The sequence below is a fragment of the Crocodylus siamensis genome, chromosome 2, assembly GCF_052110815.1.
Source record: "Crocodylus siamensis isolate JL-2025a chromosome 2, ASM5211081v1, whole genome shotgun sequence".
NCBI lineage: Eukaryota > Metazoa > Chordata > Crocodylia > Crocodylidae > Crocodylus > Crocodylus siamensis.
Genome location: NC_143396.1, coordinates 218,329,114 through 218,350,220, shown reverse-complemented (window position 1 = coordinate 218,350,220; position 21,107 = coordinate 218,329,114). Strand labels below are relative to the sequence as shown.

Here is a 21,107-nt window from a genome sequence, read left to right as displayed (position 1 = left end):
TGGCCTTTTGGGGTCAGGAGGATATGCTTTGACAGTTCAAAGTGGGCCCCCACAATGAGCACACTTTCCAGGTGATAGCTGCCCAGATGTCAGGGCCAGGGCACACATGGCAGCAGTGCCACATGAAGGCCACCTGTGCAGCCAGAGCCCACTGGCAACTAGGCCATAGGTACAAATGGCTCTGCTGCAGTGCCCATGCCACAGCCCAGGTGGCTATGTAGTCTCCATCCAGGTCTGGCAGGCATGCAGACATGGGGCTACAGGTCCAAGGGGGCACAGTGCTGGTCACAGCCTCTCCTACTGCCCTGGAGTAACTTGACGCATGCCAAAGCGCACATGGCACAGGTGTTCCCTGGGGATGTGGCCATAAAGTTTAAGGCCAGAAAGGGCTTATGTTATCTTGCTAGGTCTTCTACCCCTGCATAACTCAATCCACAGAATGTCACCCACTTTGTAATGTAACTTAGTTCCAGGTGCCAACTTAGTAGGGACACTCCGTTGCTGTTGCAGCAGCAGCCGGGTGAACAGACACCGTGCTTCTGCTGTAGCAGAAACAACTGTGGCAGGCAGACCATGCAGCAGCAGCCATGGGCATTTTATGAGTAAGAGGTAAGACTCCCGCCTCCTTCTCCTCCTCCTTCACTCAGTGGTACCTCCCCTCAACTCTTGTTCTCCAGCAGGATTTGCTCAGGGCACAAACCCTGTTAGTTACACTTCTGTACTCAGTCATAAAATAGCTAGTGTGTGGTGGTAGCATAGTGATTAAGGCTCCTTGTCATAGTTACAGATGCATTAGCCCAAGCTTTACTTCAGGGTTGTGCCGACAGCTGTCTTCAGCTATAAATAGGTATTTTATTGCCCAGGTTGGGGCATTAAAGGAGCTGCAGAAATGGATATGCATTTACCTTGTTGGCACTGGACAGACTTTTGACTTTACTGAGCCTGATAACTTGTACTAGGTTAAGGCATAGCTTCTGGAAAAACTTCCCAGCTTGATCTGAGGAATGCATTGTTTCCCCAGTTAGATTGTTCTTATGGTCAATCACACTGAATGCACTCACTGCAGCTGGGGTAACTAGCTCTGTTGGGAGAAGGGTACTGGTTTGCTGCTGAATAAATATACCCCATCTAGAGGGCAAGAATCTGACAGCATAGCTCTGCATTCATCAACCAAGCTTATAATATCCTTAAAGAATGAAATCAGGTTTGCTTGACAATATCTGTTTTCCTGTACAGACATGCCAACTGGCATTAATTATAGTCCTATCAGCTTTTTGATTGGTCAAACTAATTAGTCTCTAATTACCTTACTCCTTTCATTTGCCTTTCTGGAATACTAGTATGACACTAGTATTCTTTCAGGTTTCTAAAATGTCTATGGTATTCCAAGATTTACTAAATGTTAACATTAGTAGACTAGGGAGCTGTAACTCAAGCAATTTTAGGATTCTGGCATGCAAGTTATCTTGCTGATGTAAAAATATTTTCCCCCTTGTTTTGTATAACATTCTTTCTGGTTACTAATGGACTGGAAAGTGCATAATCCTCCTCATCTGACATAAACACACCACTGTGCTGCTTCTTAAACAAAATCTTTATAAACAATTCTACCTTTTCTCCATCATACTTAACATTATTCTCTTCCTCAGACCTAATATAACTAATAGACCTTATACCTGCTAGGTTTTTCCTCAGTCCAAATATACTTAATAAAAGCTATCTTGTCCATTGTCCTATCATAATTTTTTGTCTTAGCTTCTTTCATTATTTTTCTTCATATCAGTATGTACTTTATATCCATGTGATGTTTGTGACCAAAAAGAGTGACAAGAATAATTTACTTTTAATGAAAAACAGAAAAGGGATCAAAGTAAGGCTTATAATAGATCTCTGCTGTCAACTTTGACTCTGGATTTACAAACATCACATCTATTTTCAAGAACTTACATCATTCCTATATATAAAGCACAGAGTGGGCAGGAGAGCCATTATTATGTTACAAAAATTATAAACTAATGGAACTCAAAAAGGGACAGAGAAAATGTTTTTCCCCCCTCTCAATGAAGATTTTATTAAATTGTTAATTAAATAGAGACAATAAATTAATTGTTCCAATAGCAACTTAACATACCCAAGCAAAGAGCAGCAATCTCCTGACACAAGGAGGGGAGTGATACAGGATACATAGAATTCCCATAGGTATATCTTAGTCAGGAAAGGGACTTACTCTAAATGATGGTGATTTTGAATTATAACAGAATTAATTTCACATTAAGAGCAAGAAAAGAAGCAGAACAGGGAAAGGCATAATTTAGATATTCACAGAATAAGCTCTTCTCTTCTGATTCGAGGGCTGCTCTTCTTTCAGCTTCTTCGTACCCTTACTACAAAAAAAGAGAGAAAGAAATAGAATGCTTAGTTTGCAGTGCTGTCTCTTCGTGTGTGGATACTGGTGTCTTGAGATTATGTAAATATAGATTTATCTGACCATGCTGTAATTTGCAGTCCATGCATTCTTGCATCTCTTCAGTATTAGGCACCTTTAGCTGGCATATAGCTTTTCAGAGCCCAGAGAGTTACAATACTTTCTTCTCTGCATTTGCACCTAACTACCACTAACATTATTGCAAGAGACCGAGGGACTACAGTATACAATCCTTAGTGATTATTTAACTACTGGTGAAGAAAAGGTCTTTCTGCTGGGGGGATTCAATGCTAAGGAGCTTGAGCTAGTGGGAAGATACATTGCCTTTTATTTTGTGATGCCCATGGATCCTGGTTTTCTCTGATTTAGAAAAATCCCCAATTTTTGGTTAAAAATGTAACCCCAAATCCACATTTTTCTGTGATTTAAATGAAACACCCGGAATATATATGTGTGTGTGTGTGTGTGTATGCATATATATATATATATATATATATATATATATATATATATATATATGTATGTATGTATGTATGTATGTATAACGGTGTTTCATTTTAATCACAACAAAATGTGGATTGTTGTTACTTTATTTTAATTGAAAATTGGAGAATTTTTAAATCAGAGGGAACCAAGATCCCTGGTGATGATCTCCCTGAATCCATCTGGTCTTAATGAACTGTCTAGTTGTGAGCTGCATCTGTTACTGAGGATTAAATATATCATTATTTATGTATCTTAAGCTATAAATAATATATCAATTAAACAGTATTACTACTGCTGTTATTTCATACAGACTTTTGCTCCATGAGCCTCTCGGCTGGGTTACACTTACGCAATATACTTTTCTTTAGTATATATCCCCAAATGCATTTCACTCCAGGGGACCAGACTCAGGCTAAAATTCATGTAAAGCCCTCTTGTGTTAAAATTCATGTAAAGCCCTGTAGTCAAATATAGTTAACCATACTCCTAATTCAACCTGTAAGAAGAGCTTTTCAGTGGCACACATCTGAGAGACATTTCAAACAGGAGAATCTGGAAACCCTGACACATGGGTGGCACCAACAGTGTTGGGGAATGTGGGTCTATCTTCTGGAATTAGCAACAATGTTGAAATAAGACTGATCTGTCCTATCAGTGAAGCAAGGTAGGATGATGGTTATTCCTATACAGGTCTGTTAATTACTTCTTGAAATATTCTCTTTCTGTGCCCTGAACCTGTTTGTATGCTCAACTCACCAGAAGTATAGGAGGCTTGGAAACCAGTGCCTGTTTCGGTACTATCAGTGACGAACTCTATTAGCATAGTTGTACCAGAAGATGTTAAGTTTACAGGCAAATTTGACCCACATGTCTTGTCTAGAAGAACCTTGGAAGACTTGCTGACCCCATCATAGACTTTAATATAGTCAGCCTGACAGTCTTTTGAGGACTGAAGATCAAAGGCTTCAAACTGCAAAAAAACCTGAAATAGAAAAGGAATCAAACTCTTTAACATTCACTAAACTGACTGCTTTGCTTAGTTTTCTTTAGAACAGACTGAGTTAAACCTCTGCACATGCTAGAACTTGGGAGCTATATACCCAATATCTCTTCAGGACTTTCTGGGGTTCAGATGAAAAGGGACTAATTGCACTGCTTTTGTAATCCAAAATGCTATTCATTGAGGGTCTCCAAAATCTAAATGAACCCTGTGTTTTCTCCTATCCCTAGTTAAGCACATGAATAAGAATATTAGAAATTAGAGAAGCACCTACTTTATGAGGGCCAAAAAAGTGACTTCATCTGATTTCTATATCATGCAAAGGACCTTTTCTGGCAGCTGAAGCTCAGGAAACAAAGCAAAATGCAAACCATTCAATTATATGTAAAAGCTATTAAAGCCCTGTAATTACCTGTTTGGATGGGATTCGGATGAGCCACTTGCAGTTGACATTATCTGAATATTTTGATGGGTAGTTCAAAGAGTTCAATGACCCAGATGGTTTATCAAGAACAGTACTGCAGCGATCTGACAGAAAAAACAAATGTTTGTCTCAGAATCAGATTTAGAAACCTTTTTACATTCAACTCAGGAGTAGTTATGCTCTACTTAAAATGAAATGTCCTCCATTCCTCATCTGTCAACATTCATTTCAAGGTATCTGCACATCCATGATTCAGTTCACTAAATGAAAAAATATGTAATGCTAATTTTCAAATAACTCAAAAAAAATCTATGTTGAAGTGACAAGTTCAGCAGCAGATGGGGAAAAACAGCAATTTATATGGATTATGTCTAGAACAAAGTAAAGGATTATAAATGTAAGGGTTTTTTATACATCTGTAGGGAGATGGGAAAGATTTAATTTTGCTTAGGGAGCAGTGAATAGATTAAATGGGTTTCCACTGGTAATAGTCAAGCTGTATTATCATATTTAAAAGAGTATTTGATGACTGTATGATAAAAGGGGTCATAGTTATGTATGTGGTTGGGAGGAGTTAGTGACATTTGGTCAGGGGGAAAGTTTAGTATTCATCATGCTTTCCCCTTAGACTGAATCTTTTTCTGTTTTACACTGCAGGGTTTTCTCTCCTCCTATCCATAAAGTAAAAATTGTTAAAAAATTAAAGTTTTAATTAATGAAAACTTTATGTTTAAAAATGATGTAGGCTAGAGCTGGAGATGGCTGAGTTGCCATTAAACTGTTCTAATTTAGAAAGGCCCCACTCTGTTCTACAACTACAAGTCATAGCCAGAGACAAGAAAGATACCTGATTATTTGAGGTTTTTATCATTGCCTCTTGAGCACCAAGGTAGTGGCATTCAAACTTTGTAAAGTCATGTAACCATAGATGCCGAGTACGTGGAGGCCCAAGGGTCCTGCCCCCTCTCAGGAAGAGGGTAGGGTGACCACCCATCCCTAATTGGGTAGGACAGTCCTGAAATGGCAACATCAAGTCCTGGTCCCAGGCTGCATGGCTCTGGGGCAGCCTTTGTCCCAGATTCTCAGTATTGTGCAGGGATCTGGGTTTTCTGTTCACCACAGAAAAATGTGGGAAATGGTGTGTTTCCCCTGGAAGGCTGGCAGAGTTCCAACCTGCAAGGGACTGTGGGGAGAGGGACATAGGGGCACCATGTGCATGTAGGGAGGGAGGTAGAGGAAGGCACATGCTCCTCAGATTTGCATGCAGGGCAGGGGCAGATGCAAGCTGCCTGCTGTGGCCCAGGGGCTCTCTGCTCTGCTGACCTCCCCCTGGGAGCCCAATGCTGGCCCCGCCACCATGGTGAGGCACCTCCTGCCTGCCTGGCAGCAGTGGGGGCAGCAGTGTGGAATTGTGCTCCCTGCTCCTGCTGGGTGGGCAGGGGGCACCTTGCCATGGTGGCATGACCAGCACAGGACTTCTGGGGGAACAGCAGTAGGATGGAGAGCCCCGAGGCCACAGTAGACATCCCGCATCCACCCCCACCACTCCATGGGCTCCACTCAGTTCTGCTCTGGCCATGCCCTAGGGGGAGTGGGAGGAAGGGAATTATCTTAGGCCCCACCCTGGCAAAAATAAAAGTTGGTGCCTATGCATGGAACCCTTTCGTATCATGTTTTCTGCCAGGAAACCCCTACCCCATCCTAAAGATGGATGTGGAACCAGGTGACCTGGCCCCACAGTGGCAGCCCTCTGCCTCCTGGCCCACTCTGCCCCTACCCCCAGTTTCTCTGTGGAACGCCAGATGACCTGTTCTGGACTCAGGGTTTCATGGAGCACAGTTTGAAAAATACTGCTCTAAGGAATCAAAATGATTCAATAGAAGCACACAATGATAAAGACAATGAGGGAAAATTCAGTGCCCTTCAAAGGAACTGCACCCACTATCCCCAGTGCTGAATTTGCCAATTTAGACTTGGACGCAGAAATGATTGTACTGCTTAAGTAAGGTGTATCCCAGTCCTTGTCTTTGCATTCTTCCTCTGGATTTTCTAAAGCCAACAATTCAGAGTAGCAGTTTCAGCACCTGTTGGATGTTGCCTGGTGGATCACAGGAAATGCTTTGAGTAGAAGATGAATGGACAAATGCAAAATACTTACTGCATTTATAAAGCTTGTTAATTTTGGCCACATCCAAATTACTCAGTCCATTTTTCTTTCCAATAGGTACTGATGCATCAGGAATTGCCACAATAGTTGCTTTCCCAGAGGTGTTAGAGAAGGTGTGTCTGCCAAAACAGAAACAAATGGGTTTTTTTAAAATCAAATTACATTTTACAAGTTTTAACTGCATAAGCCACATACTTCAAAGGGACTGATTGATATAACTTACTATTATCCCATATTCTAATTGCAAAAGTATTCTCACCAGTCATTTCATATGAAAAAGCAATGCATGATGATTCCTTAGTATTATTTGGAGCTTATGAAAGTCAAGCCAGAACCCTCTTTGGCCTATGTACCACCTAAATCATATTTAAATATTAGGTTATAATAAGTCAAATGAATGGAGTAACCCCAGGGATGAATTAGTACTAGTCCAAATATTTTGAATTATGCTTAGACTGAAGGGATACCTAGGTTTTGCTGAAGAAAAAAATTTCCATGGAGGGGAAAAATATTAAGAAACTTCTCTTTATTTTAAAGATTACTTTTGCAAAATCTACAATTGAGGAAAGAACAACTTCTGACTGAAATGTGCATTCTACCTCTCTATGGATGCAGATAGATGAGCGAGACATTGGGAAAGACCTAAGCCTCAAATCACCAGGATCTACTTCTTTCTCCTGGAACTATTTGCCACATCTGCAACTGAACACATGGATCTTGGATCAGCCTCTTCAGCCATCTATGAACTCAACTCATGACTCTGCTATTGCCTGGAAGATTGTCATCCTCATATCAAGGGACTGCCAACAATGACTTTCTGTATATCACTGAAAAATGGTGGCGGGGGCACTTTAACTAAAGCTTGTCAAATAAGCTTCAGTTAAAGTGCCCCTGCTGCCATTTTTAAGTATGGGGAAGCTGGTACAAGAGATGCTGGAGTCTAGTGAAGTGCGGAAATTACCATGTTCCAGCAGACTCAATTAATGAAGCCTGCTCTGGCATGCTGTTCTTACAGCATGCTGGAGCAGACTCACTGCTCATGTATAGGCACCCTCAGTACTGCTGACAGCTGAATAGGTTTTGGTTTGAAGCCAATACTCTGATTTTCAAAGCCTTGCACAGAACTGGCCCTAAATATCTCAGGGCATGTCTATACCACGTCTATTCCCACATTTTTCATGCCGGGCAGCTCCATGCTGAAACACTACTGCTTCATGTGTGCTATCTCCTGCGCTGGGATTACTGTCACCTCCTCCTTAGTATGGTGCTGTAGGCAAGCTGATTGGTTCTGCCTCTAGGTAGAGCTAATAAGCCTGGTGTAAAATGCAACACAAACACAACTTCATTGCTGCTACTTCAGGAGGTAGTGCATGCAAGGCAGAATGGTATGTACCAGTAGGTGCTGCCTGGCATGGTATGTGAGCAGTAGGAACATGAACTGAAAAGATGTGTCTTCCCCCAGGATCATGAACTTCCACACACCTATCTTCTAGGGGAGTAATAAACCTCCCAGGAGGTGGCTCTGGCATACATAGTAATGCCTAGAGTTATAGTTGTAGGTCAGAATCCTCTCGACTTAGGCACTCTACATGGGCAAAAAAAGACAGTCTCTGCTGATGTACCTGCCTGCACCTGAGGCCTAGCAATTAATGCCCTTAGGAGTACATTCCTTTTCTCTAAGTGATAAGTGAGGAGTTCTACTCTGAAGCTGTTGCCTTGAGATGTTCACCTATTAGGTCAAGCACCAGTGCTGGCAAAAATCCTAATTTGGGTACATTTCACCTGCATAGTAGGTAAGCTGAGTACATATGAAACAACCCTCATTCTCACTTGCAAATAACATTAATGGGGATAGTGAACTGATCTGATGGACAGGTGGAGAAGGATCTACTTGCATTGAATCACAGCTGTTTGTATTTTCCTCAGAAAAATAATTAAAAGCTGACGCTTAGAGTAATTACCTCTCCTAAGTTATAACATGAAACTTGAAGGCCTTGTGCCTCCCATGAGGAAATCTCACTTACGCGCTATAGTGCATCACTGAAGAATAATCATATGGAAGGTCCAGATTATTGGAGTCACTGTATTTCTTAAAGTTGTCTACATGCCCTGTAATATACAACATCAGACTTACAGGATCCATGCATTTCTCTTCTATTCTAGGGGCAAGGAACAGGTGGGAACAACAGAGCATTACGCAACACAGCATTTACACTAAAGGAGAGGTTAAGTCTACCTACTTGGATGAATATACTGCCACATAATCTTCACGTAATTGTCCCTGTCACTTCGAGTGTGTTCATGTAAAAAGCCAAGTGCATGGTCCAGTTCATGCTGAATTACCCCTTTCCATATGCAACCTTGCTTCATCAAAGACAATGTCTGTGCACCTCCAATTTTTCCATAGTAAGACCAGCAGCTGAAAGGGACATTGAAAAAGAAAGGAGGAACCATATCAAATGGCTTTAGGGCTCTATTTATTGAGGGAGTGAGTGGTGATTCATAGACTCGTGAGAAGTAGGGCTGAAAGGGACCACAGAAGGCTATCTAGTCCAAACCCCTGTTGAAAGCAGCATTATTCCTGATTAAACCATCCCATATAACTGTATGTCTAACCTATTAACACTTAAAAAAGTGATGCCCTACCCCTGTCAGCTGACATACTTAAGTTGGACAGAGAAGCAAGCTCCTGGGGAGGCTGCTGAAGTGCCCCATGGCCTTGAGACCTCCCCTTTCTATTTATTATGATATTAGGAGCACCTGCAAGGGGCAAAATCCTCCCCCTGCAGAGGGCCAGAATGAAATCTGGGTTCCACTTAAGTTTCATACAAGCTTATAAATGGTGCCTGGACCTCTGCATGTGGCATCCTGTCCAAGGTGAGCATCCTTCACTAATCCTTATGAACAGGAATCTTCTCCAGCTACTTAAAGTACGTCCTGGGGCTTCTTTTAGAGAAAGACAAAACTTGTAGGCACTTTCAGACATGGGTACTGGACACTCCTCCATTAGACTGAGCCATTGGATTTGACACCCTGACTCTGAGGGCTGGTTCTTTGTCTGTGTTTGAAGTGATGCTTCCTGGAGTAAATTAAAACGATGACAGCTGGCTACAAACTTTGCATGATAATACCTTGTACAGCAGCATGAATTAGGGATGAATTTTCTAGCATTGGAGTGATGTAGCCAGGATGATCTAGGAAATATGTGAGTGGCAAGGATTTTTGTGGGTGATCTCTCTTATTCGATTTAGACTAGCTTTTGAATATAGTGCATTCTGCAGGTCACATACAAAAGATACCATACTCAGAAATCCTTCCTTACTTTAATGCTACTTTTTCTGGTTTTATAAAATACATCTGTATTTAGTGGGTCCCTGATACTGTTCGTCATTGCAGTGTAATACTCTGAACTGGGCTAAAATTTCTCTTTCAAATCCAGTCCACTGCCCTATCCAAATTCTTTCAGAGTAAAGCAGAGAAGACATGAAGAGGCAACTAAAAGATACTCACCCTTTTTCAGATTTAATATCTAGATAGTCCTTTTCTGTCTTGCGCGCCACAAAATGAATACAAGTCAAAGTTTCAAATTCTGCAATGGCTTCAGCAAATGTTTTTCTCTCATTCTCATCTGGGCAGAAAAGGGGTAAATTACATGTTACATGAGAATAATTATTTGAAGTACAAATATTGATGTATTCTGAAGACAATTTCAGAGGGAGTTAAGTGCTATGTAAGTCTTCTTCTGGCCCATTGCACAGGAATGCATTTCTCCCTAAATACTGTAATAGACTAATGCATGGCCCTTCTATTTATCCAGAATTTTACAGGATTTAGTCAGCAGGCTAGTTTTGGAGTTTGTGCTTTTATGTCGTAAGGCTGGGTATATCTGGGGATTGAACACTTGCTGTTACTTAAGGAAAACACTTCTACAAAATAATGTGTCTTTCCGATGGTAAGATTACACATTACAATTAGCGCATGTTAACAGGACTTTAAATTTGAGGGTGCCTGTAGACATGCCAAGAGGCTGCTCCAATGTGCTATAATTACAGTGCATCAAAACAGGCTTAATTAATCAAATGAGCTTTAGTTAAAGTGCCCCGCTATCATTTTGAAGCATGGGGATGCTGATACACAAGAAGCTGCAGGTGCTTTAATCAGAGTGGCTCTCAGAGTGCATCCCTCAGCCCCCAGAGCATGTGTAAAAATGCCCTGAATGAACATACATTAGCACTCTTTAACAAATGATAACTGTCCTTTAGGCATCTTAAAGTTATGCCACTTTGGGCAAGGGTTATCTTTGAGTTGTTCTACCTAGCTTAAGTTAAGTGAACTTCCAGGTATTCACCTGAGAAAAAGGTGTTCACCTGTTGTTCACCAGGTGTTCACCTGTTGGTTAACTTGTTAACCTTGACATAGGCTAGTATTCCTTACAATTAGCATCTGCTAACTAATGTGTAATCTTACCCAAAGTGTTTTGCAATAAGCAAATGCATCATAAAGGCATATACAATAGCAGAACCCTTATAAAAAAGTGTGATCACCATCTACAAAAGCATACCATTATCAATGGAAAGGGTGAGATTCCCTTGTGAAAATGTGCTCCTTTTTCACTTATCTTGTGGTAATGGATGGCTGGTCTGTGTGAGTGTGGCATAAGTAAACTACTGCTATATGTTGCCTCAACTGCTTGCCTTCTCACTTTGTTTCTCTGTTTCTCTAAGTAAGCTAATTAAAAACTGAATACAATTAATTAACAAAAATAGGTAGAGAAATGCAAAATCACCATAATCAGAGGACAAGACATAGGGGACGTGGACAATCCCATCGCTGGCCTGGGCCCAAAAACATGAGTTACTTGGACAGCCCATAGCACTGCGGCTCCTTGTTGCAACAATGTCACCTTCAAGCAAGAACTGGGAACTATCTGTGTGGAGAAAGAGAAAGGGAGACAGTGAGGGAGGATGGCAGTATAGAAGACAAGAAGGTCATTTGGGTTGATGGAAATTCTGCTACTGTTAAGTAGGGCAGACTCAGGAAAGTGATGAGAATGGGTGGAAGAGATGTTTCTGCAGCCATTAAAAATGTCAAAGCATTCAAAAGATAGGGGGAATATGGAGGAAATGGAGGGTTCTGGAAATTGAAGGGGCAGGAGTGTTGTATAGGGAGGGCTACAGGCCCAGAGCTAGAAACAGGCAACTGGTTTGATTCACATCAGAGCATTTTGGACCTCATCAAATTGAGACTTTATAGACAGACGAGTTCAATGTCCCACATTAAGCACTTGTAAATTATTTGAATTAACACTTTGCCTTGGAATAATTGGGCTCCTATGTGCATGCAGGGACGTGGCTCTGACATGCTGTAATTACAGTGCATTGCAGCAGACTCAATTAATCGAGTCTGCTGGAACGTTGTAATTACCATGCTTCAGCAGACCCCAGCATTACTTGTATCAGTGTCCCCACACTGAAAAATGGCGGTGGGGGTGCTTTAACTAAAGCTTGTTCAACAAGCTTTAGTTAAAGGGCCCCTGCCTCCATTTTTCAGTGTGGGGATGCTGATACACGTGATGCTGTAGGCGCTTTAATTAAAGCAGCTCTCAGAGCTGCTCTAAATAAAGTGCCTCTTCCAAAGCATGTCTATAAACACTTACAATGGCTAATTCAACTTAATTGTCATTTAAGCCAAGTGTGTATATAGCTGGTCTGTGTCTGTTTTGATGCAAGTCACATCCTGGCCTAATCAGGGCTGGTTTTCTGGTTGCCTGTGTTTAGCCTGAGAGTCTCTGTTCCTATATGCTGGAGTTAAACTTTTAAAAAGACTGTTGGAGGAGTAAAGCTGGAAAAACAAGCTCATAGAACAAGTACTCAAACATCCAGAAGACTCAAAGAAGGCAGGAAATGGGGACAGAGTGGACCTGAAGAAACACCAACTATCCCATCTAAGAGCATATTTTCATCAGCCTGCAAACCCATAGTTACCCAAACCCTATTGGCATTCAAGACAAAAGGCATTCAATAATAATAACACATTTATCATATCATACCTGTCAATATTATAGTCATACATATTGTAGTAGGACATCAAAATACTGAACCTTTTTTTTAATCCAAAGATGTGCGAAGCCATCCAAAACTTAAGCAGAAGCTGCTATTAGCCTGCCTCCATAGTCTAGACACCTCCAAAGCATTAATAATCTCTAATGAGACAGTTAGTCATGTTAGTCTGATGTAAAATAGGCAACAGGATAGATTTGCTCCTTATAGACCATATATATGTGAAATGAACTTCCTTCCACACATTCTGTTATATATACACACATATACACACACACACACTAGCCAATTGCCTGTCAAGAATGACCGGGGGTGGGGGGGGGAGGAAGGGGAGGGGAAGCAGAGTGGGTGGGGATGAAGCCCCATGCCCCCTCCGCCCTGTCTGGGCCCGCTCCTCCCTTCCTTCCAGCTGCTTGGGGTCTGGGCCTGCTTCCCCACTCCCTGCCACAGTGGCAGAGGGAGACGGGGAGTGGACCTAGGCCCGATGCGGGGGTGAAGCCAGGCTGCCATGGTGGGGGGGAGGAGGGGCCCTCTCTGTCCCCTGTGTCCCCACCACTTCCTGTCTGAATGCTTCTTCACACTCTGATTGGCTGTTTGTCAGCCAATCAGAGTGTGCATAAAGTGTTATGGGCAGACAGATAGACAAACAGCCAGATTAAGGCTCTATAATATTAGAATATATGCGTGTGTGTGTGTGTGTGTATAAAACAAGTTTTTGTGGAATGAAGCTCATTTCATCAGGTACTTAATTAACTTCTGATGAAGTGAGTGTCATCAACAAAAACTTGATATACATACACATGCACAAATGTACATATCTATCTATCTGTATGTATGTATGTATACACATATACATATGTACACAAACAAACACACACATGTTTTGGACAGTCTTCAATATCAGATGTGAAAAGGTTTGGAAAACAATTCCAGGTTTAACAGACAAAGACTGGCTAGCCAGGGTGCCCCTTGTAGCTTTTCCTGGAGTTTATCTAAGCTCTTGAAGTATAATAAACAGGAGAAATATCAGGCCATTTGCTGTCAAAGGCGGTAGGGGAAAAAAAGGAACTGAAAAACACAAAACATAGATGTGGCTTTGGAATCATTACCTTTGTTAGCTTTCAAAATTCGATTAAAACCAGCCTCCTCCTGGGAGTCAGACTTTGTAGCCAGCTCTCCTTCTGCACAGAAATGCAAGAACATTAGTTTTCTCCTTTCAATGATGTACTAGAATTGTTTCATTGAACTAATTCTGATGTACACGTGTGTGTGAGAAATTCAGATCGGGAGTAAAGATATTCATGTACTTGCAGAGCAAAAAAACACATTTATTTTGCTCAAGGTACAAATTCTTATCACCCTTACAAGAGCTATAATTACTTTGTTGTTAACCCAGCCTCACAAATCAGTCTTTCTGCTGTTTAGCCATCACACATTGAGAACCACATCTGGTTTGCCCTCTTCTGGTAACACAAAGCTGACTTGAAGCAGGCTCAGGATTCCCTTTACCTAGAGGAATCATCCAGGGGCATAGAAGCAGAATGGGTGCCCTACAGTTCAAACTCTGTATATGTCAGCCCCCTGTATATGATGTAGAAGTGGAATTGAGAAAGCTTGTGGCCACCTTGGTGATCCTTAGTTACCAGATTGACCTCTTGAGAGCCATTGCAACTATGTACAAATTAGAACAAAGTTAGTTGCTCTGTGGACCAAGTTGGTGACCAGTTGACCCCAAAATTAAGGGAAGAAAGGCAGCATAAGACCACATTTACTCCTCCCCATAGAGGTCTTCAGCTAAGTTGAATTCAGCTGGACCCAATAACCTAACTTGGCTGTAGATCTTATTCTCCAGAGAAATTGGGGAGCTAATTGTCCATATTCATTATTAAATGCAGAAACTGTTAATAAACTGTGAATGATACATACCATATTCATCCTCTTGTTCAGAACTCTGCAAGAACAATGTGGTACAATATTGGTCATAATAAGCACATTACATTTTTTAGGTTACAAATATAACTCTGTAGCAGATACTGTTATAAGCCATAAATCACCAGCACAATCTCATAAATGCCATTCTAAATGCTGCAAAATAAAAATGAACCTTAGATATTCTTTGACAACTGCTGGTAAATGATGAGATTTTAATGTCACTCACTATATAGGAGACTAAGGATATGTAATTCTGACGTTACTATTTAAGCCTCAGTTGTTCCAGCCTTATTTATTTTACTGATCGTGTTGTTGATTCATTGCAATAGACCTCTAATTACCATCCCATAATGAAATCTTTCAGAATAAACTGTTTACTGGATCTGAGAATTGTAGGATAGCTAGCCAGCTGTGGATTTGCCTATGAGGTATGGCAGGTGGAAAAGCTGTGACTGCCCTTGGGTTAGGTAAGGCAGCAGGGATCGTAAACATGCGTTGTCACGTCTCTTCTGTGGGAGGACTTTCTCCCGTGGGGGAAATCACACTTTGAGTTCTGAATAAAAGTATTGACTTCAGTTTCTCTTACCTCTATATGACTTCCTGCTGTGAAGTAAAAGAGGGGAAAAAAAAAAGGGTGAAGTTTTGAGATGCATCTTCAAATTAAATAAGAATCATTCTTTCTTTCTCTTGCATTTCTCTCTCTTCCCCTTAGATACGCTGCACAGTACTGGGTAGTTTTGTATAGTATTAGGTTGTTTTTAGACATATAGCTAAAAAATAATCCCTGGGAGATTTACTTCAGGGAGTCCTGGATTTTTGTCTTTAAGAAGGAGAAAAATCAAATATTATGGATAATGTCAAAATGACCCAAGAACAAATACATGTTTTTTTCTCACAGACACTACTGGAACACATGTTTATTAACCCGCTTGGCAAAAATCCAAAAAATTAAAAGCAATTTTGAAAAGAAAATGATACCTTGCAATGCAGCCTTCTTTTCCTTTTGATTTTTAAATAGAATTTTTCAGGGAAGTTCGTGGCAGTTTAACACCAGTTTTATAAACTCTTGAGACTATGCAGGAATTAAATATATCCCAGAACATAACTGAAGGCATTATCAAATAGAAGAGAAGAATTTGTTTCCTAACATGTCTTGTAGGTCTTGCACACCTGCTTCCCTCTGAGTCCACATTTGTAAACAGTTTCATTTTACTTCCTCATTACTTTGCCTTCTTAGCCACATATTTATCAAGACCAAGTAGATCATGCAGTACAGTTTAAGGCAGTAGTTCTCTACCTTTTTAGACTCAAGGCACTCCTGGTTAGACTCAAGACAAAGCTCAGAAATTACCACCTTAAGTTTTCACTTGTTTTCTGAGTACCAAAAGTAATAGAGCAATTCTTCTGTTGCAAAAAAAGTCAGAAAGAACACAACAGTTCAGAATGAGTGCCTTTACATGTGCTCGGGGGTGGTGAGGGGGCTGTTTTAATTAGAGCGGTTCCTGGAGAGCCACTCTAATTAAAACTCTGCAGCATCATGTGTATGAAGCCCCTGCATGTTTAAAAATGTCCACAGGATGCTTTAGTTAAAGCTCAACTGGTAAGCTGTAGTTAAAGCAGCCCAGTGGACATTTTTAAACCTGTGGGGGCCTATACACATGATGTTGCAGCAGTGCTAAGGCATTCTGATTAGGATGTGAAGCAGACTCGATTAATAAAGTTTGCTCTAACATGTTCTAATTAGAATGCATTGGAGCACATGTATAGGCACGCAATGCTTTTAACATTATAGATTCCTATTTGAAATCTCTGAGTTTATTTGGTGAATCATGTTTTCACATCCAACAGTGCTAATATTGTGTGGATCCTCAGGCACCCTTGAAAACCATGGCACCCTTGTTAAGAATCATTGGTCTAGGGGTTCCCTGTATATTTCCTGAATTAAAATGTGAAACTGAGGTCCATTTCAATGCTTACCCTTTCCCTCTGAGCTCTTTGAGATTGACACTCAGGGCTAACCCCAGGTAGGTCCATCTGGGGAAACTTTTGATGCTACCCTGCTCATTCAGGTGAATGGATCTAGACAGTTTCTGTCAATCCTTACTCAGACCAGCTTTCAGTCTGTCTCTTACAGGATGCCAGTTACAAGAGACCAGTGGAAGCTGACAGTCAGTACAGATATTTGGGCTTGTTTTTCAGTCATATGAGGGCTGCTTTACAGTATTCTGACAGTAATGTAATTTGGAATTAGACGGTACTGATACTGGTCCTGACCTGATAGCCGTTTCACTAGTTTTTAGCCATGGGTATTAATACTTCCTTCTAAAATGGCTAATGTCAGTTTGAAGAGATAAACATGACAGTTAAAATCTTATATGACATAAAAGTTCCTAAAGGGAAATACAATATTCTAAAAAATCAATTTTAAATGAATTTAATGTCTTGTGAAACATACCCAATAAAAAAACTGGATACCATGTGTCCAATCCAAAAGATTGGGTAAATACTTGCACTGGTTTGTGCCTCGCCATGTTATCTATCAACATTATAGAGTTAAGATACTTTTAAGATGCCTATCAGTGTTTTATTTATGGTTTCCATCTTTATATTCTTGGCTTTCTTTTGCACTGCTACAGCATTCAGCAAACTGATACTGAATTGCTTCTTAGATCCACGTGTAATTTGCTGATTGGGAGAGGTAAGAGTATCTATGTGATTTTGCAGATAACAATAAGAATTATTTCTAATCCTAAACATCAAATATGAGCAAGGGGTTATTGTCTAGTGTCTTGAAAGCTGCATCTCCCTTTTTCCGTGTAAAACATGAGCAAGCTTACAAGTGGGACCAACTCTACTGGCCTATATGAAAGAGTAGGATGAAAGATGGTACTTCAGTCAGCAAGGAAAGATAGAAAGTGTGGAGACTAGTGCACTAGATTTTATAGTAGATATAGGCAAACAGTGTGCTGGCTTGGCACCACATTAGTTTATGTCCATATTTCATAGAATATGGAATGGCAGTAACTGGTTTTATGGTTTCATATCATCTACCTTGACTGAACTATAAAATGTCACTAGAGGGGGTCACTTCCCTCTTTATGTCCTCAGGATAATAAGCAGTATCTATAAGAAGATAAATGGATAATAGAGCCCCAGAAAAATAAACTGCCGAATCTTTCTAACTGCATCCATCTGGCAAAAGTCCCCAGTAGCCATACAAAAATGGCAAACTGTGGTGCTGCTTTCTGCTTCTTTGGCTGTGTTTTTAAGCTACACTCAGCCATATCTGAGCACCTTTGAGGAAAGAAATGTAAGCAGAAATATTGTAGAAAGTTCAGTAGGAAGTTCCACCCATTCTAGATGTGCTTCTCTGTGGATTGATCATACATTTCGCCTGACCCTGATGATCATACGAGCCTTGACTAGGTGCCTAGCCTTCAAACAGATATAATTTGGCCTTCAAACCTTAGGGTGTTTGTAGTAGGAAATTCCCCAAAGCAACTACCCTATGACTGGTTACAGAGAATTTGGGGAGAACTATGAAACCCAACATTTCCTTAATTACCTCGTAAATACCAGATAATATCAGAAATGTATATTTAAAGGTTATTTGCATCATAAAATTTAGTCACACCTCAATTTCTGCCTCACTGGCCCTCCTACATTTTTGAATTCCCACAAGTACCTATTCTTTACTCAGTAGACTATGTGACCTCCATGTGCACCGATTTCTAATATCAGTAAGTGAAATACATATCCTAAAACAAAGTACAAAAGAGGGACTGGCCAATTTTAGCCCTCTCTTCAAAAGAGCCTCTCTATTTCTCTATTACTAACCAGTAATGATTCAAATGGGGCTTTACTGGGTTTTTTATGTCAATATATTAACTTCCTCTGTTAGTTTCTGCTAGCAAATGAACAACAGAGCCTTTTAGTAATTAAACATCTTGGTTCAAAGGAAAGGAACGAATTTTTCCGACTAAAATTTGCTCTCATGCCCCAGAGTGAATTTTTAAAAGTACACCATACTTTTCAGATACATTTTATAATCACCATACTACCTGGCTTCATTACAAGTGACTGGGAGCCAGTGGATTCATATGTGCTACTGATAATTCACTCTCTTGCTGACATGTGGGTATTTAATCTTAAATTATGATCATGTTTACACTGATGAAATTCAGCTATACAAGTCTTTTATCACCTTCTAACAGCTTTTCCTTGCTTTTTTGTCTGTCATGACTGAATAAACTTAAAGTTTGAAACTTTTTTTCAAATTCTTGCAGCCCTAAACTATAGAAAGAAGTGCATTCCTGGAACAATAGATGAAGTCTTAGGGCTATCTTATAGTTTTCTATGACTCACCACTCATTCTTCTCTGCTGTGAGTAACCTGGGTACATTCCTTGACTTTGAATGCTTCCATGTCCACAATTCTATCACAAGCTGTACAATGTGAGCCATATGTAACCCTGATGCACCTCTGCTGAAATCTTTGCATTCATCTCCTTCACCTGGACTCTTGCCATTCCCTTCCCTATGATCTCTATTTGTCCCAGTCTTCTGCATGTACTGCTGACTGGTGCCTGACTTCATACCTGCACAGCTGTGCAACTACACTGAATGCTCATACATTCAGATGTACAACCCATCCTCAATCAACATGCTGTGTTCATTTCAGGGTCTAATGCAAACATGTTCTCTTTGCTCTTAAAAGTTTGGGCTTTTTCTAATTGACGTTACCTTGCTGTGTCTCTTTTCCTCAGCTATGAGTTTATTTCTTTCCTTCCCCTTGATCTCACCACAGCTGGACAAACTGCATTCTCCTAGGCAGCCCCTGCTACCTAGGCAGTGCTGCTCTTCCCTTTGCCTATGTGATACCCCATCTCTTTTCAAAATTTCAGCTGAAGATGACCAAAGACATCTTTGCTCCTATGTCTGCCCCTGCTCATTTTTCATTCCTCCTGCTGTGATTGGTTTTTTTAACACAGTGAAGGATTTTGAGAAATCTGTAATAACAAAACTTTAGAAAATCAGAAATTTGGGTTTGTTTTGTTAGTTCATTTGTGACTCCCTGACCTGAAAGGGAAATTTAGCAGAAAGCCAACAACTCACTGAAAACCACATATGTTCAATCTTGTGGCACATATATTCCTGGATAAACAAATGACCAATGTCTGCATCCTCAGCTGCTATAATTGGTATTGCTTAGGTGACCTAAGTGGCGCAACCATGGTTTACAGTAGCAAAGGAAATGGCAAGAAGTCTCTAGCTGTGTCCAATTTTAATATGGCAAATAACTGACCATTTCTCATGGTTTTTCAAAATATTATATAAATCCTACTTACTTGTGTTAGCATGACCTTCATAGTCCTGCAAAATCAATGGATTGGTGTTTTATCGTCATGTAAGAAGTTAAAAATGAGACAAAACAAACAAAAAGTTTCCTCCCAACAACCCCAAACCCCCAAAAGAATAAATACCTTCATAGACTTGTTGAAAATTATGTTACAAACTAGTGTATTTATTTTAGTACCATGGACAAGAAATATTTAAAAGACACCTCCAACTTCAGCCAAAGAAGCAACCTCAAACATAAGAAATAGAAGGATTGTGTGGCATTGCTCTTACCGGAATAGGGAAGGCTACAGTAGAATAAAGGAGAGATGCAAGAAGGACTAGGTGCATCTTCAGATCCATTCTCATGTTCTGACCGATGATCTGTGCTTGCCACTCTCTCACTCTCCCGGCTCTGGAGAACTGCTAGATATACCTGCTCTACCAGGGCTGAAAAACTAGCCAGCCAATGAGAATCTCAGAAGACAGCAAACAAACAATTTTTGGTAGTCATAACAGCAGTCAGTTCACCCTCCAGTCATATTCCAACATTATCAGTTTCAGCTAAAATTGCCCCTTACTTCCTGCCTGTATGTGCCTCCCACTCTTGCCTCTACACTGTCATTCATACTCCCTATGCCTCACTCATGTAGTGCCTTATATTTTCTTTCTCTCTTTTCATCAAATCCTTCCTCAAATCTCAGTCCTGTGAAGCCTCCTGTGTGGATACTGTCTGTGACACCCCTGTGCCTAAACAACTTTCCAATAGATTGTTGCATTTTAGCTGGTAAGTTGTTGTGGGGGGGGGAGGTAGTTGTGCTCAATGGCTGATCAGTTCAGTATATTACATGAAATATCTCTATGCTATATGCAGTTATATTAAATGACTGCCTATGCAGCCATTATTGAGGCTATCATCACCACCTAGTGGGGTCATGGCCGTATCTCCTTCAGCGCCTGTCAACCTGAAAAATAAAACTCTCACCATCCCAGATTACAGACCTGTAAACAAAATCTTTAGCTTCCTTCTTCATCTCTTTTCTAGATTCTTCACAGCTTCTTGCTTCACAGCTTCTTGCTGCTCCTTCCAGGTTGCTAGCTGTCCAGCTTCTCCTTCCAGGCCGCTAGCTGTCCAGCTTGTAGTGTTCCCCACAAGTCTTTGTGGACATCAGAGACAGAGAGAAAGACACAGTACCATAATAAGCAGCCCCGACATGAAAGCATTGCTTTCACTATGATTAACATGTGCAGTTGCCTAGTGCTGCCCATTGACAGTAA

At 40.6% G+C, this 21,107-nt stretch overlaps 1 protein-coding gene across 1 annotated transcript; it reads right to left on the bottom strand.

Moving 5' to 3' along the window:
- Positions 1-1,681: 1,681 nt before the first annotated feature.
- Positions 1,682-20,904, bottom strand: LOC149871706 (astacin-like metalloendopeptidase). Its single transcript, XM_090034956.1, has 13 exons — positions 20,124-20,904; positions 19,841-19,865; positions 15,080-15,096; positions 14,488-14,512; positions 13,671-13,742; positions 11,289-11,429; positions 10,013-10,130; positions 8,743-8,921; positions 8,527-8,611; positions 6,494-6,621; positions 4,324-4,439; positions 3,668-3,893; positions 1,682-2,384 (listed from the first exon to the last, which is right to left on the bottom strand). The coding sequence occupies exons 1-13, from the start codon at positions 20,196-20,198 to the stop codon at positions 2,365-2,367; spliced, it is 1,227 nt and encodes a 408-aa protein (XP_089891082.1). The 5' UTR covers positions 20,199-20,904; the 3' UTR covers positions 1,682-2,364.
- Between the last annotated feature and the right edge of the window lie 203 nt (positions 20,905-21,107).

Bases quoted from the DNA above. Each gene is read 5' to 3' on its own strand.
- LOC149871706 (XM_090034956.1), bottom strand. From the start codon at position 20,198: ATGAGAATGGATCTGAAGATGCACCTAGTCCTTCTTGCATCTCTCCTT. The intron at 4,440-6,493 runs GTAAGTATTTTG...TTTTTCTGTCAG, and splicing joins TAACAAGCTTTATAAATGCA to ATCGCTGCAGTACTGTTCTT. The intron at 2,385-3,667 runs GTGAGTTGAGCA...CTTTTTTTGTAG, and splicing joins CCAAGCCTCCTATACTTCTG to TAAGGGTACGAAGAAGCTGA.